Here is a 16243-nt window from a genome sequence, read left to right on the forward strand (position 1 = left end):
AATTATAAATGAAAGAAATGCTAGAGAGACCATCCAAATGCATCTTGTTCATCTCCTTCTGCTCAGAACTGATCATTCGCTTTCCAAACAGATCAGTCATCCATTTAAGATTAGGTCCAGCTGATAACAGTGTCCCCACTTCCCCCTCTTCTTTTCTATAAAGTATTTTCTCTGCCTTTAACAGCACTGTAGCATGCAGAAATGTATTTATTTAAAATTTATACCGTGCTTTCTCCCACCGACAAGCAACTGTTTCAGAATAGCTTGCAAACTATAAAATCACAGCCTCCAGAAAAACCATCAAAAGACATTTAGAACATTACTTCCCTATTGCTAATTGTAGAAATGCTTCTAATTCTGAATATGCCCTACACAGAAGTCTTGCCATGCAAAAGATGGCAACACTAGCTCAGGATATCCTATAACCATGGAACCAAATGACCAAAATGCAGATGAACTGAGAACAAGGTGAATGAAACAATTTTCAAAGATCATTAGCACTTCCTAACTATGGGAAACTACTTTTGAAAGTCTGTTTCACACTGAAGCCCTAGCATAAAAAAAAAAAAAGGTGGCAACACAATCTGAAAATATCCCCCAAACAGGTAAATTAAATGACTGAGAAGTGATTTACTGAATGCAAACAATACAGGTAGAATCCCCCACATTGTTTTGTATCATCATGACACCACAGATTAAACATTATCAAAACATCACATACTTCTTTAAAAACAAAACAAAACAAAAAATAACTGCTAACATTCCCTGAGTAATATGTTAAAAAATCTCCTCCTTAGGAGTAGTTTCTTTTAACGTTATTAGTCCACAATAGTTAATTCACAGTTATAGAAAATGATCTGAAAATGTACTGTCATTTTTAAGTGGTATTATCTCACTTGCATGGGAATTAAACTTTCTCCAGCATTCATTGAGATTCAGTCTGCAATTTGCAAAAATCCCTCAGTCTGACCACAAAAACTGATTCCAAAATTGTGGGTTAATAATGGGTAAGAGATTTATGTTTTCTGCATCCCAAAGCACAATAAACTTTCATAACATTTAGTTTCTCCACATGTCTGTCATTTTCAATATTTAGTCTCCGGTCACCTGGTCTTTCCCTCCTATCAAAGCAGATTCAAAGAGATGCTGAGTGACTTCCATCACAGAAAAGTAGTTGATGTATTTATAGCCAGACTGGAAGCAAACTTGCTTTTGGCCCAGGAATTTTAAGGGAAGTCAGCAGCTTACCATCTAACAGGAACACTACCTTATTTGGTACAGCAAGTATTTTTTTTCTTACTTAAAGGAAGATAGCTGTGTCAGGAAAAAACATTAAGTTGAGCAGTATTGGTAATAGGATCCATATTTTCAGCAAAACAGACTCTGCTTTTCCCATCAGTAGTGGCTATTGTTTCTGTACTGTACCTACAGATACACTTTGTAAACAGGCTTACTTGTGCTGCAGTGGTATTTATTGCACATAGACCAATGACATACAGTAGTAAATTGCACCCAGAAAATATAAATACATTATAAAAATGCACACATACTCTCTCATACACTAGTGTACAGACACACACACACACACACACGCACACACACCCGTGAAGGGGGAAATGGGGGATGACAGTGAAGTGCTAAAGTCCCAACAGGTTCACATGGGCTCCTGGGCATTAAAAAAAAAACCCAGTAAAAAAGTTAGAAGACACTCATTTATAATATAAATATATTTACTGTACCTCAATTAAATAATTATAAAATGCTTTAAAAAATAAAACAAAATAAAATAGTAACCTGTCAGCAAATAAAAGAAATCAAACTGGGGGCTTTGATGTTTTGAAATCTTTGTTTTCCAGTGAATGTGTGTGTGTGTGTGTGTGAGAGAGAGAGAGAGAGACAGAGAGAAGAGGGAGAGAGAGCGCACATAACTACGCAACAAACTTTGTTAACACTGTGCAAAAGAAAGACCTCTCTCTTTCTTTTCAAGTGTGCAGTAACATTTCTGATGCTCTTAGGCCAATTTCCCGTCTCACCTTTCAGCGTGAAATAACGGATTGCAAGAGGATAGATGCTCCTGTTTCTGTTGAAAACAATACAAACCTCTAACTAACAATACATAAATAAGCTGTTTAATATAAACACATTTTCCCCTGTACAATATGCACAGCTCGAGGTAGATGTTTTGTAGCCTGATTGTCTCATAGGACAAGAAAAATGCACCTTCAGCTTCCACCCTCCCTCCCCATGCCTCAATGGGATATATGGATTAGAAACAGGTGATATTTGATTAAAACACAAATCATGTCAATATTACTGATTTTTCATTTTCTCCTAGGATGTTAAGTAGTATATGGCCACCAGGTTATTAAGGCTGAAAACTAATGCACACTCACTTGGTAGTAACTTCCATCAAACTCAATTCTGACTAAATATGTATAGGCTCAAGACAGCATGGTAAAACTCACCATGATCCTTTTTTCCCCCCCAACAGCTTATTAAAAGAGACTTTTAGCATGGTTTTGCAAAAGGTGTTGACTGCCTGCATGAAATCGACGCTGGTATCAATGGATTTATATAGGTGACCAGCACTTCTTATTAAAAATTTTAGATATATATATATATAAACAGGCTACTTTTTTGTGCTACTGAAGTTCCTGGGATTATTGAAAAGAACAGGTGAAAAAAAAAGAACATAGTCTTCAGTCAGACCACCAAGGGCTTGATTCTGTTTCCTTCCGTATCAACAGAAGAACACACACCCTGGCCACCTTCTTCAGTGACTTTCAGCCTAAGTGTCTGCTACAAGTTCAGCTCTTCCCAAGCCTTTTTTTTTTTTTGGCCATCTCCTTCAAACTTACTCATACCCCCCCCCCCTCTGCTTCTTGTCACACTTCTCTGCTGTGTAAATACTAATAATCCAAATTGCTTGGAGGTGGTGGGGAGGTGGATCCTTAATCTCTTTTGTTCAGTGGTCGGATGATCTCCGTTTGCTTCCATTTCAGATTATTCAGGAGAGGTTCTTCTGCAGCCAAGTTCACCTGCTTTCCCCCTCGTATAAATAAAAACATCTCCCCATGATGACAAGTCAGTCTGGTGTTTTGTACAATAGCCATCCTCCTGGGGAATTCCTTCCTTCCTTTTTTGTTCTGCCTATTATCATTTTTTGGCTCCCCTTCCTGATCCACAGGATTGAACATGACCTCTGATCCTGCCTACCAACTGCCCTTATACTTTTGATTCTGAATAGGAGGTCTTACTATTCCTTTCCTCTAAGCTGGAGTCACTTCCATCTTGGGCACCACCATTGTACTCAGACCATGTCCCTCCAAGAGTGCATGGAGCTGTATTTCCTAGTGTACTAATGAAGCCCCCGGGGTAACGGGAGAGCTCCCCCGTACTGGCATGCAGTCTCCGGTCTGCTTTCCTCGGGCAGCATAGCATCCGTTTGAAGGCCTTGCGGAAATCAGGGCTCCGGCAGTAGATGATGGGATTGAAGGCAGAGTTGGCATAGCCCAACCAGTTGAAAAAAACAAAGAGTTGATCCGGAACTAGCCCTCTGTTGAAGACCTTGACCACATTGACCAAAAAGAAGGGTAGCCAGCAAAGAGTAAAGACCCCCATGATGATGCCCAGTGTCTTGAGGGCCTTCTGCTCCCGTACGGCTAGGATGCGGGAGTTTTTCCTCCTGGTGGCTGGGCCATTGCCCATGATAGGCAGGTGTTGGTGGCCTGGCTGGTGTTGCTGTTGCTGATGATTGTTGTGGAACCGCCCCTCACATTTGTCGATTTTCTTCATTTGCTCCTTTGCTTCTCGGTAGACCCTGATGTACACAAAAATCATAACAAAGAGGGGGATGTAGAAGGAAATGATGGAGGAAGCGATGGCATAGGCCCGGTTGGTGACAAAGTCGCAGCAACCGGGGTCGTTGTAACACTTCCAGGCTTCAGGGTCCGTGTCCCTCCACCAGTGCATCATGATGGGCAAGAAGGAGACCAAGGCCGAGATGGCCCAGACGATGCAGACAATGCCCTTGGCGCGCTTCTTTGTCATGAGGCTCTGGTAGCGGAAGGGAGAGGTGATGGCCAGGTAGCGGTCGATGGCGATGACGCACAGGGTCTCAATGCTGGCCGTCACGCAGAGGACGTCCACCGAGGTCCAGCACTCGCAGAGGAAGGAGCCCCACAGCCAGGAGTCCCTCACCACCAGCGTGGCCCCAAAGGGCACCACCACCGAGCCCATGACCAAGTCGGCACACGCCAGGGAGGTGATGAAGACATTGGTGAGGGTCTGGAGGCGCTGGGTCCGCCCGATGGCCGTGATCACCAGCCCGTTGCCCACCACGATGAAGGTCACCATGAGGGACATCAGGAGGCTCATGCCCACCAGCCACTGCTGGGAGAGCTCCTCCGAGGGGCCCGGGGGCCCAGTGTCAGGAGGCGGGAAAGAGCCGGCTGAGGTGTTGGCGCTGCTGCGGTCACCAATGGGGCTGGCTGGGGACCCAGAGGAGTTGTGAAGGCTGTCTCTTAGGAAGAGCCATCCATCATCGCCCATGGCTGTCCGGTGGAGAGCCAAGGGCCAGGTTAGGGCAGCCAAGAGGGTGGCATGGAGGCAACGGGCAGCTCCAGGCTTCTGGGAGCCAGAGGAGGAAGAGGAGGAGGAAGAAGAAGACGGAGAAGCAAAAAGGCGATCTGTTGGAGCCCCTGCAGCTCCTGGTGCTGCAGCCACCGCCGCCGGCGCCTCCACTGGCTCCGGAGCTCCAGCATGTTTTGCGCGAGCTTCCCCAGCTGCTGGCTCTGGCGCCCAGGGTGACTCCCCCCCCGGACCGTGACGTCAGAGCCCCAGGAGCCAATGGGGAGCCGAGGAAGGTCCCCCTGGAGAGCTGAGGGGGGTGGGCTTCCCTGGGGCCAGGGAGGGAGGGCTGGCCTTTGGGGGCTTACCTTCAGAGCCTGCTCTCCTCTGGGCTCCTGCTCCTTCTGCTGCTCCTGCTTCTCCCCAAAGGAAGCCCCAGACCTTGGCCAGACAGACAGACCCCCCCCCCCAGAAGAACCCCCGAAGGGAAGACCCTCTCCAGGAAAAGGCTCAGCCCTCTCTCCTCGAAAGGTCAGCGCATGCTTCTGAGTCCAAATGGAGGGACCTTCTCCAGGACAAACCCAAAACTCAGAAAGGTCAAGGCATGGGCTTCTGAGTCCTGCTCCAAATGGAGGACCTTCTCCGGAAACCCGAAGGACCTGGCTCCAAGACAAGCTCCACACGCTCCTCTGGAAATGGAAAATGCACAGGCTTTTCAGTCCAAATGGAGGACCTTCTCCAGAAAAAGGGAGGACCTGACTGAAGAAAAACGCCAAACACTCTCCTAGAACTCTAAATTGCCTGCTTCTTGATCTTGCTCCAAATGAAGGACCTTCCCCAGAAAAAGGGAGGAATCTGACGGTAAGAAAAGCTCAAAGCCAATGGCACTGGAGGATCTGCTCCAGAGAAAGCCAGGACCTGGTCTGCGAAACGAGGAAAGCCTCCCAGCAGAAAGATCCAAGTCCCGCTCCAGATGGAGGGCCTGGGAAAAGAAGGGGCAATGGAGGAGGTCTCCTGGGAAAAGGAGGTCTCCCTCCTCGCCCCTCTCTCTCTCTCTGGAAGGTCCTCCTCCGGGGAAGGTCCCGGGGCTTCAGCGGGGGCCAGAGGAGGAGGGCCCAAGAGAAGCCCCCAAGAGCCACGGCCCTGCTGCTGCTTAGTCCTGATGCTCCAAAGGGAGGGCATTCTGCAGCCCCTCCTGGGAAAGGAAGAGGGATGGAGGTCAGGCCCCGGCGAAGGAGGACGGCTCTGGGCATCCTCCGCCTCAGCCCCGGGGGCCCCGGGCTCCTCCGGCAGAAGAAGGCCCTTGGCGCCCCCTCCCTGGCCCACTCCCCCCCCGCCCTCCTTCTTTTTCTCCTTCTCTCTCTTTCTTTCTTTACTTCCTTCCTTTTTTCTCTTTCTTTCCTTCTTTCTTTTTCTCTTCCTTCCTTCCTTCTTCCCTCCCTCCCTCCCCTTTCCTTTCACTTTTCTCTCTGTCCTTCTTTCCTCTCTTCCTCCTTCCCTTCCTCTGTACCTTCCCTCTACCTCTTTCCTTCCTTCCTTCCTTCCTGGGGCCAGCCAGCCAGTCCCTCTCCTCCTCCCTCTCGCCTTCTCCCCGGGGGACCCTCTCTCTGGGCCCAAGGGCTCTGAGGGCTGGAAGAAGGGGAACCCCCCCCCCTCAACCAGAGAGGAGGGGACCCAGAGCAATTGCCTCCCTCCTCCTCGCTGGCTCTTGCCCCCTCCAGCCCCCCTCGCTCCCCTGCCCCGCCTGGCGGTGTCAACCCGGATTGTCTCTGCAGTGTGGATGGACTCTGAGGGGGGCTCCTCCCTCCCTTCCTGGGCTCCTCTCCCTCAGCCCTGGGGCTACAGCGGGACACACGCAAATAAAGAGCCCACCTGGGAAAGGAAAAGGGCCACTCTCTCTCAGCCTCTGCCAAGCCCACACTCTTCAAAGAAAAAGGCAAACCTGGAAGAAGGGAGTCCCCTCATTGGAATGGCTTTGGATGGACTTCTCCCTGCCCTGAGTTGTCCTTCAGCTTCCCTGGACTGCTGCAGGGGCTGAGGAGGAGAGCCAGTTCATTACTGCTACTGGAGAAGAGGGTTCAGTTCCCAGCTGGGCCATGAATCCCACTGAGGGCCTTGGAGTGAGTCACACACTCTCAGCCTCAGGGGAAGGAGGCAGGGGCACACCTCTGGGCCAGACTTGGCAAGGAAACCCCTGGATCGTTTGCCTTGGCACCGTCAGAAGTCAAACACAGCTCCCTCCCCCCCTCTATACATCTATATTTAAATATGGTAAATTTGAAGCTGGTTGGAATAAAGTGCTAATTTATTTAGAGCAGGAATGGGGAGGGAGTCTTGTTTATAAGATGAATGAATGCAGATTGAAAACTAGACTAGTTGGGAGGGGGGAAAGAATTGAATTAATTATAAAAAGGGAGTCATCATGAATTTCCAACAGGTGCATGAGAACGGAGAAGTCCAAATACGGATACATGGATGCAATGAATTTTAAAAAGTTAGGAATGAAATACTTAAAAAATTAAATAAACCAGAGAACAGCGAGAGGGTCTGGTAAACCTTACATTATTTTGACAAAACTCACCAAGGTGAATAGAAGTCTGAAGAAACAGGGAGTTGGCTTTATGTTTTTGAATGTCTATCTGTGTTGTTTGTTTGTGTATGTTTATTTGGGGTTTGCACATTGTTTCAAAATAAAATTTGTTATATATAAAAAAGAAGAGAAGAAGTCAGAAACAGCAGACATCTGGCACACACACTACAATAGAAGAGTAGTATAACCACTACTGTGCTGTGGTCGTATGTTGGTGTTGTGTGCTTTTCTGAGTTATGGCAACCCCGTGGCAAACCTCTCAGGGCAAGTTTCTTCAGAGGGGGTTTGCCTTTGCCCTCCTCTGAAGCCGAGAGAGTGTGACTTGACCAAGGTCACTCAATGGGTTTCCAATGGCAGAGAACTGAACACACCTCCAGAGTCACTCAAACCACTGCACCACACTGGCTCCAGGTGCAGTTATATACTAGCAACATTAGTAATGTTGTTGTTATAGGCAGAGAAACACATCCCCACACTTTTCACATACCGCACAACATTTTATAGACACCTGTCATGTGTGTTATCCCCTCCCACACACACACACACCCACACACTGCTTACCATTCTTCTAAACCCAAAGGCCCTAAATGTAACCTTTCATCATAGAAGAACTAATCCAGCCCCCTTCTTGACATTTTGGTGGCACTTTTCTGCACCTTATACATGAGTAAATAGGTTGAAGGAAATAGAAAAGTGTGTGGGGGTAGTCTTGTTGGTTGGAAACATTGCTAGAGGCAAGAAAGTGGCGTGTTTTTTCTGCTTCGTTCCTTCCTGTTCCCTCAGTTGAGTTTTGGACCAGGCAGTGAGTATTCTTATGCCAGTCTTAGTCCTCACCTAAATTTGCAAATGATATAACTTGCAGATACTATTACTAATATGTATAAATATGACAAACGGGTTGGATAGAATTATTAAAACAACAATAGAAATGCTGCAAGTTTCAGCCTGTAAAACAAAGGATGAAGTTTGGAAAGGAAGAGAAAAAAAAAAGATTGCATGTAATTGGTGCCTTTATTTACTTCGTACAAAAGTTCGACAGTTGTATGAATAAGAATAACAACATCAGCATCATATTTATTTCCCCTTTCTTTGCACGCAAGTCAGGCTCTGTAACAATGTTGTTTTCTGTCAGCTCAACATAAAGAGAGCAGATTGTGTTGTTGAATTTGGATTGCTTTACAGCAAGAAGCTCAGTTAAAAAGTTCACAGATCCCAAGTAAAGATTTCCTTCTTGACTTCAACAACTTTAATAACCTCTTGTGTTTTCTAGGTTTAGAAAACAAATGGCCAAAAAAACCTCCCCAAAACCCCACCATCTGCTCAAAGTGAATTGCTTTACTGGTCAGCGCCTATCGAGGAATTTCATTTGTGAATGAAAATATATGGACATGTGGGCTAAAAATAATTAATCATCCTATACAGACAACGAAGATCCAAGAAATCATGCTCTGTGGTGGAAAAGACAAGCTAGTACCCCTTTCCTATTTCACAGAAGCTAGCTATGCCAGCCAAATCTTACTTCAAAACGTAGCTACTATTTGCATGAATTGTATCATGTTTCTCTGGACCTAAAATGGGCCATAGATCCATGTGCAGGAGCTGATCATCTGCTCCACCTATCCAGCACGTTGCAGGATAAATTTGACAAAAGTATTTGCACCCAGTCAGTAATTCACCTATGCAAGAAGCTATAGAACGATTGTTTAACATGTGAAAAAATGCTGCAGATGAGTTCCATGCAACTTTATGCCCACTGTGATCATCGGCTTGTACAGAGGAAAGCTAGAACCACTGCTTGGCTTACACTTAAATAAGACATATGTGTGCAAATAGTGACTTTCAAGATGCTTGGCGCTCATGCAAAGGCAGAACATAACCAGTCTAGAGACCAATTAAGCAGATTGGTGGGTTGAATGAATGTGACTAAGCACTCCGGAAGACAATTGGAAATCCAAGTACTCTGACCCAGTTGGCTTCAGGGCCTCAAAATTACTAAGGGTTTAATCCAATTTAGATTGTTCTCTAGTGACATAAGCCGGTCTAGGTTTTAAGATCAAAATAGTGTAAAGTGGAAATAACATTGCCAGTTGGGGCCAACATGTATTCAAACTGTAACTGGAGAGTTAGATGAATTCCCCCAAATAGCGCAGGGCTCTTTCCCCAAGCCTTGTATCTAGCAGGCATGTCTTTATGTAAACTTCCCCTGCCAGATGCTTCTTTAAACCCTCTTAAGGGATTTACACACACACGTAAGAGTTTCCACTGCAGGTTGCTGTTGCTTGATATTGACTTTTGGGGAATATCTATACATCAGAGCTTGGAAAAGTAATCTTTTTAGGACCAGAACTCTCAGGATTCTGTAAGTTACAGTCCCAAAGAATAACTTTTCCAATCGTTGCTTAAAATACATGCTGTACGTGAAGTACTGGATTCTCACCTAGCATGACTTTTGGAGAAATTTCATACAGTCAAAACCATCCAGTTCAGCAATGAGACAGCAGATAATTAGCAGTATGATAATTTATTTACATATAGCAGAGTATTTGCAAGGTCGTAGATCAGTGGTACATATTTTGTACCACTTTCCTTTGGCTCTGGAAAGCTGTAAGCCTACAGATGTTGCTGAGCTCCATCAGCCACATCTTGTCTGGTCACTGGTAAGGCAAGATTCATTGATATCTGGACAATTCAAGTTTTCCCACTCTATGCTATATCCTATTCCCATTTCCCCACATTTGGCGCATCATATGTAGCAAATCTATATTGCTTGAAATTTGCCCAGCCTAGATAAACCGTGAGAGATTGACTTTTGAAGCGATGCCTATGACCCGTCAAGTAGCTTGTCTGTGTTTGTCCATTGATAAGCATGATCAGATACTGTTCCATTGAGCAAAAACAGCTCTCTGTTTACTTAAAGGACATTCCTTTCTGTTTAATATCCTGGTCATGATGACCCATCTCTGAAAGGTAGAAACTGTCAAAGTCTTAGGAAGTAGCTTAAGGAAGATATCCAAGGCACAGTCATTTGGAAATAAAGGACATGGACCTCAGACTCATATCTAAGGTCTCATTGACAGAACTAGGGCTGTAAAAAAAATGTACATCTTATAAAATCACAATAATTTATTGTTATGGAGACCTTCAGCAAAATAGACACATAGAATTCTGATGAAGGTTCTGGACAAAGGGGAAAAGCATACTATATTAGCATATATGTTGTTGTTGTTGTTGTTGTTGTTGTTGTTGTTGTTGTTGTGTGTCTTCATGTTGTCTCCAACTTTCGGTGACTAAGACCAACCTATCATGGGGTTTACTTGGCAAGATCTGTTCAGAGGAGGTTTGCCATTGCCTTGTTCCCCTGAGGCTGAGAGCATGTGACTTGCCCAAGGTCAACCAGTGAGTTTAAACAACAACAACAATAACAATACAATAATGTAATATCATAATTATATTTTATTTCTCCAACACACTTAATGAAGCACACCTGTTTCCTCTTAATCTTTTCTTCACAAGAACTGAGATATGCTGAACGATGGCAAAAGGCCCAAGGTCACTCACTCAAAATGGATTGCATGCAGCTGCCTTTCAGCACTATTTAGAAACAACAGCAGGTTCAGAATGCTTCTGTCAGCACCATTATTTGAAACAAATAGGATATTTAGTCCAAGATCTTATACACCTTTAACACTGCAAATATATGTTGGTTCGATCCTTCAGTTGTGTAACGGATTGCCCAACATGTGATGCAGCCTTTATCTCCAACATTCTAAAACAGACAATTATCTACCTGCCTCCTAAGTCAAAAGTGAAAGTGAGGGTGGTGTATAGACTGGGGAAGATCTTCATGCTACCTCTGAGAAAGTGCATCTGCCTGCTTTTTATGCTAATATGGTGCTCCAGTAGGATTTTCAAACATAGTTCAAAAGCTGGTTGTAACCTTTAAAAATCTCCATGAGAATCTTTCCTGCTCAGCTTTCAAAAAGATTGGCAAAATAGTTTTGTTTAATTTTATTAAAATGCTAACTGAAAAGCTCACTAGCTTTTCCAGAATTTTGTTTTTCTAAAGCTAGGGTGTTTTTAGTGCATCTGTTGTTGTTGTTGTTGTTACTGTATATTATGTCTGTGAGACACTAAAGAGTAGCACAGCAACCTTTGTTTTCCATTAGAAGGTATAGAATGGCGCCTTACACAACATTGTAAAAAGGAGTGCAACACTTAGTGTATCCACACTTCAGTAGTGTGGATAGTAGTGCAACAATTAGGGCATATCCACACTGCAGAAATAAAGCAATTTGACACCACTTTGACAGTCATGACTGTCCTGCAGAATCCAAGGATTTGTACTTTGGGGAGGCACCAAAGCTCTCTGACAGACTAGGCTAATTACCTCACAAAACTACAAATGCCAGGATTCCACAGGATGGAGCCGTGACTGTTAAAGTGGTGTCAAACTGCTGTATTACTACAGTGCAGATGCATCCCTAGTTGCACAAATGTAAAGCCTCCAAAGGATGCTGGCCTATTTTTCCACCAGTAAGTTTATGATGGCTTCAGCACAATGACAAAAATCACTTTGGAGCTTAGTCTTGGTATACAATGTTGAACGTAGTAGTGAATTATTTATCTATCTATATTCACTATTTATTTAACCCTGACTACAGCTCAGTGACCCCTTGATGCTTGGTAATCTTATTCTCCTAATGAGCCTGTGAACTTTGGCTTTCTGTTCCATCCACCTATTTGTGAGTCTCTATAGCAAATTTTTAGTTTGAAGGAGAATGACACAGTCCACCTTTTACAGAACCAGTGTGCCTTTATTTCCGAACTCTGAAGCATGCATTGAGTTTATTTGGGGGATGTTTTTTAACCTTTGCTTTCCTTATCATTCCTTCTCAACTTGCACATTTCTAAATGAATAGGTTTAGAAACATACTATAATATTATAGCACTGTTCTCTAAAGAAAGATAACTTTGGAAAAGCTATCTTGGACAATAATATAATCCATGATTTGATGAGGAGGAGGAGGAAGAGAAGAAGTCATTTATAGAGGATTTATGAGGTCTATAACTTGATCTAATTAAGAAATGTTAAAGCTAAACTAATTACTCATTTTACACTACTGCCATGGAATATAGTTTATCACATTTCAATGAGAAACTGGGATATAAGAGGAATGGGAAGATCTGTTTAGTTTTACATTTGAATTTTTAAATACCCTGGTTCTTTCCCTTCAAAACATGAAGAAATTAATGAATTTGGGCAATTTCCCCCCCAAAAAACAGTTTGAAATGAAATTCTCCCCATTTATAATGGCCAAACTAAATAGGTACAGCCATTGCTGTCAAGGAGAGGACCATATTATCCCTGACTGAGGTATTAAAGCTGAAGAGCCTCAGAGGGAAAAAAAGTCAGCAACTTTTAGTAGCCATTAATATGGTTAAAACCACAGGGATTCAAAGAGAAGACCCCAAAGCTCTGGCCTAGAGCTTTATTGGATCTGTCTGTTTTGGTTTGTTCCAATGATTTTTTTTTAAAAAAATAATCTCAAGTTCTTCCCATCCTGAATATGATGAAACTTGTAGATTTTAGTTATTTAGGTTAAGAATAAAATGAAATAAAATTGTGGAAAGACAGACCTCTGAAGCTGTAACCATACTGTAAACTGAGCAGCATCCCCTGAATTTATGAATATCTGTATGTATGTATTGTATGTTTGTATGGTATGTATTTTGTATTACTGTAGAGCTGGATGATATAGACAAGATAACTAGATCACCACGAGGTAAGTTTGAAAGGGACAAAACACGGGGGAAGGTATTTGGAGCGGGGATGTTAAGGATTGTTTAACCAATGTAAGTGCCTGTGGGATTGAGTCTATGGAGGAGGTTGGTGCAATCACAGACACAGGTTATATCAAACATATGCATATGCATATTTCTGAGCTGAGAATAGCACTTGGAGACATGCTGAATTAATAGTTTATCAATCTTTTATAAAGGTCCAGTAAATGTGAATTAGATCAATTTGCTTAGAGGTGCAGGCAAAATGCAATCCTCAGGTATTTGGATTTTAGGTCTATCTATGTATATTAAGAGGAAGCAGTACACACATGTAGGTTATCATGCTGCTTCTTGTAGTGAGAATTTTATTTATTTTTTCAGCCAGTGATACTGGTTTTCTTGTTTGTTGGTTTACATTTTTCCAAAATATGGGATTCAAGGTAGTTCACAGAATAGACTAAAGCAAAGAAAAAGCCAAACAAACAAACCCAATTATTATAATGAAAATTGAAAAAACAATAAAGTGCATATTAAAAAGCAACATTAATTTAACACAATAAAAGCATTTAAAACAGAATGATGAAAATAAAAGTGCAGCACATCTCCACTACTCTTCTGCTACATCCCAGCTACCCTCCACAAGCTGGTATAAATGGAAAGATACTGGTCTGCTGGTGGAAGGAAAAAAGAGATGGGGCCAGCCTAGATTCTTCTGAGAAAGATTTCTATAGCCTAGGAAAGCCACCAAGAAGACTCTTTCATATGTTCTCACCAGATGTGCCAGTGATGGGTGTGGGGCCAAGTGAAAGCTGAGATCAAATGAGTCACCAGTTCAGTTAATAGCCACAGAAATTCAGTTTCACTGGCTGTAAAAACAAGACTGTTGGGACCCACAACATTTGTCCTGTGGCATAGTGTTAATATGACCAGTTCAAAAGCAGCAGAGGGCCACTGGTATTATGCAGTTGCTCTGAGTGAATATTAACTTATTTTAAAAACTCTCATGGACAGTAGCTGAGGGGGAGGCCACGAATGGAAGGCAAAACCAAGAAAGATCCCACAAACATGGCGTGGGGGGAGGGAAAGACGAAGCTGCCAGAGATGGATTCTTTTCTCCTCCAAGGAGAAACAACAGAAGGGAGAAGGCGTCCTAGCTATGACATAGCACAGTGATTTGGGCAATTACACTTCTGATAAAAGTGTGTGTGTGTGATTAGTGTGTATGTGAAAAGGGTTGGTGCATGTCGAAGATAAAGAGGGAACAGATGGTCCCAGATGTTTCACAGTTAGCCACCACACCATTGGATGATGGCCAGGCTACTGACTCTCAGAACAGTTTTGAAAGGCAAAACCACCATAGATGAGCAGAAATACTTCACTGATATCTACACTTCCAACAACACTTTTCAATGATTAAAATTCACATATTCATCCATCGGTAAGTGGTGGACATGGATGTATGAAATGACCATAGACACAGGTAATTTTAAGGTGACTTACATGTAAGTAATTCCTGCTCAGAGAAATTAGCTGCTTGTCCTGCCACATAACTCTAGGGAAAAACTCTGAGCAGCGACAACCAGATGGGCAACGTTTGGGAACTTCCAGATGGACTGTTCTTAGACCTACCAATCAAAGTAAGTTATGTATTTACTGTGCAGCTTTTAACATTTTATCTGTTCAGTTTATAGATTTCTTTCATCACAGGACCTCCACATAGCTTTTAGTAAAAATAATGCAAACATATACAATGATATATTTTTTTTAAAAAAAGAAATGAACACAGCACCATCCAGTTAAAATAAGTGAGGTCAATTACCAAAGGTCTTCCTGAATAAAAAGGTCTTGTGCTTGTTTTATCTTTCCCTCCTTAATGGGGGAGAGAAACACAGTGAGAAAAGATGGAAGGGTTACAAACAGAAGATGTCATCATGTGGACCCCTAGAAAGGAAGGAGGCAGGGCAATTGTGCAATCAAAGTCTCAATTAGATGTTTGTGAGTACAAGAGCGCTTTCTCTAGGCCCATGTTTCTTAATCTATCTGATGTGGGAACCAGCAGTTTTTTCTCACACAACATATATGGGAGTGGCATCATATTTATGCTCATTGATTACCACTGATTATTTGTTTCTTGGAAACTCTCTAATGACTGGCAGCCAGTAGTTCTGTGAATCAGTGTCAGGACTTTGGGTTCTGCATGTGGCCCTAGGATTGCACTTTGTTCACCATTTAACCAAAAAATAGATTTGAATAACCCGTAAATGTAAGCTGTAAATGATACTACATACCACAGCTTCAGTATTAGCTTGTTGCAGCAAAAACAAAAGAAAAGTTTTGCAGATTGCTAAATTTATTATGGCATAAGCTCTAGTATATGCAAACATATGCTATAGTCAGTTGATTAAATCTTAAGGTGCTGCAAGACTTTTTATTCTATCCGTAACAGAGTAGTTGGTCTTTTCAAAATGACTTATAGGCTGTCTACTTTGGGGTGACTGAGAGAAACAAACGCTGTTAATTTCATCATCCATAATTACTTGCTTGTTAGCATCCATCTGGAACCCTTTTTGTCATCTCATTTTGACATCAAATGTACAACATTAACCTGTCACACTGTGTAATAAAGTAAAACAGATACCATCTTTTGGAAGTGAGGGGGGGAATTAGATGGTTTTGAAGTCAAGAAAGACATTTCCTAAATGTAGATGGTAAGTGTAAAAAGGAACATACAATGATCCATCAAGTGTAAATCATGTTTCACACACACACACATGGGGGGGGGGAGGAAGCAGTAAATCAGTGTTAAAATACAACATCTCTAGGCATTATTCTCAAAGCATTACTGATACAATGTAATGCAATCATTCTAAAATGTGCTTGCTTCAGGGAAAATGCTACTTTTTTGAAGGTAAGAGACTCCTTTTTTTCCTCACTGCAGCTACAGTTAATTTGGCAGCTGGAGGTATGGATGTCAGTCGGTTCTGAAGATGCTGTTAATCCACCACCAATCTAAAGAGGTTAGCACAACCCCTGATCTCTTTCATGAACTCTTCAGTCAATGTCTGGCTTAATCATAAAGAACCATCAAAAGAAGAGCATGGGCCTTTTAGCTGCCTACCTGCACATCAAACTCAGCAAGTACATGGGTTATCTGGTCACAGCCTTCCCCACAAGGTTAAGATGCACTGCATTTATATTCAGATTATAGTAATTATTTTAATAATGTCCATACACTGCTATGCATTAGCACATGTACATTTTATTCAAATCTGTGGTCTCTGTTATCCTCTTCTTTGGTATTCA

At 42.8% G+C, this 16243-nt stretch overlaps 1 protein-coding gene across 1 annotated transcript; it reads right to left on the minus strand.

The window, feature by feature from the left end:
* Nucleotides 1–759: 759 nt before the first annotated feature.
* ADRB1 (adrenoceptor beta 1) lies at nucleotides 760–5536 on the minus strand. Its single transcript, XM_042461112.1, has one exon. It carries the CDS (start codon nucleotides 4549–4551, stop codon nucleotides 3226–3228), a length of 1326 nt encoding a protein of 441 aa, XP_042317046.1. The 5' UTR covers nucleotides 4552–5536; the 3' UTR covers nucleotides 760–3225.
* Nucleotides 5537–16243: the final 10707 nt, after the last annotated feature.

The sequence above is a fragment of the Sceloporus undulatus genome, chromosome 3 (assembly GCF_019175285.1).
Source record: "Sceloporus undulatus isolate JIND9_A2432 ecotype Alabama chromosome 3, SceUnd_v1.1, whole genome shotgun sequence".
Lineage (NCBI taxonomy): Eukaryota > Metazoa > Chordata > Lepidosauria > Squamata > Phrynosomatidae > Sceloporus > Sceloporus undulatus.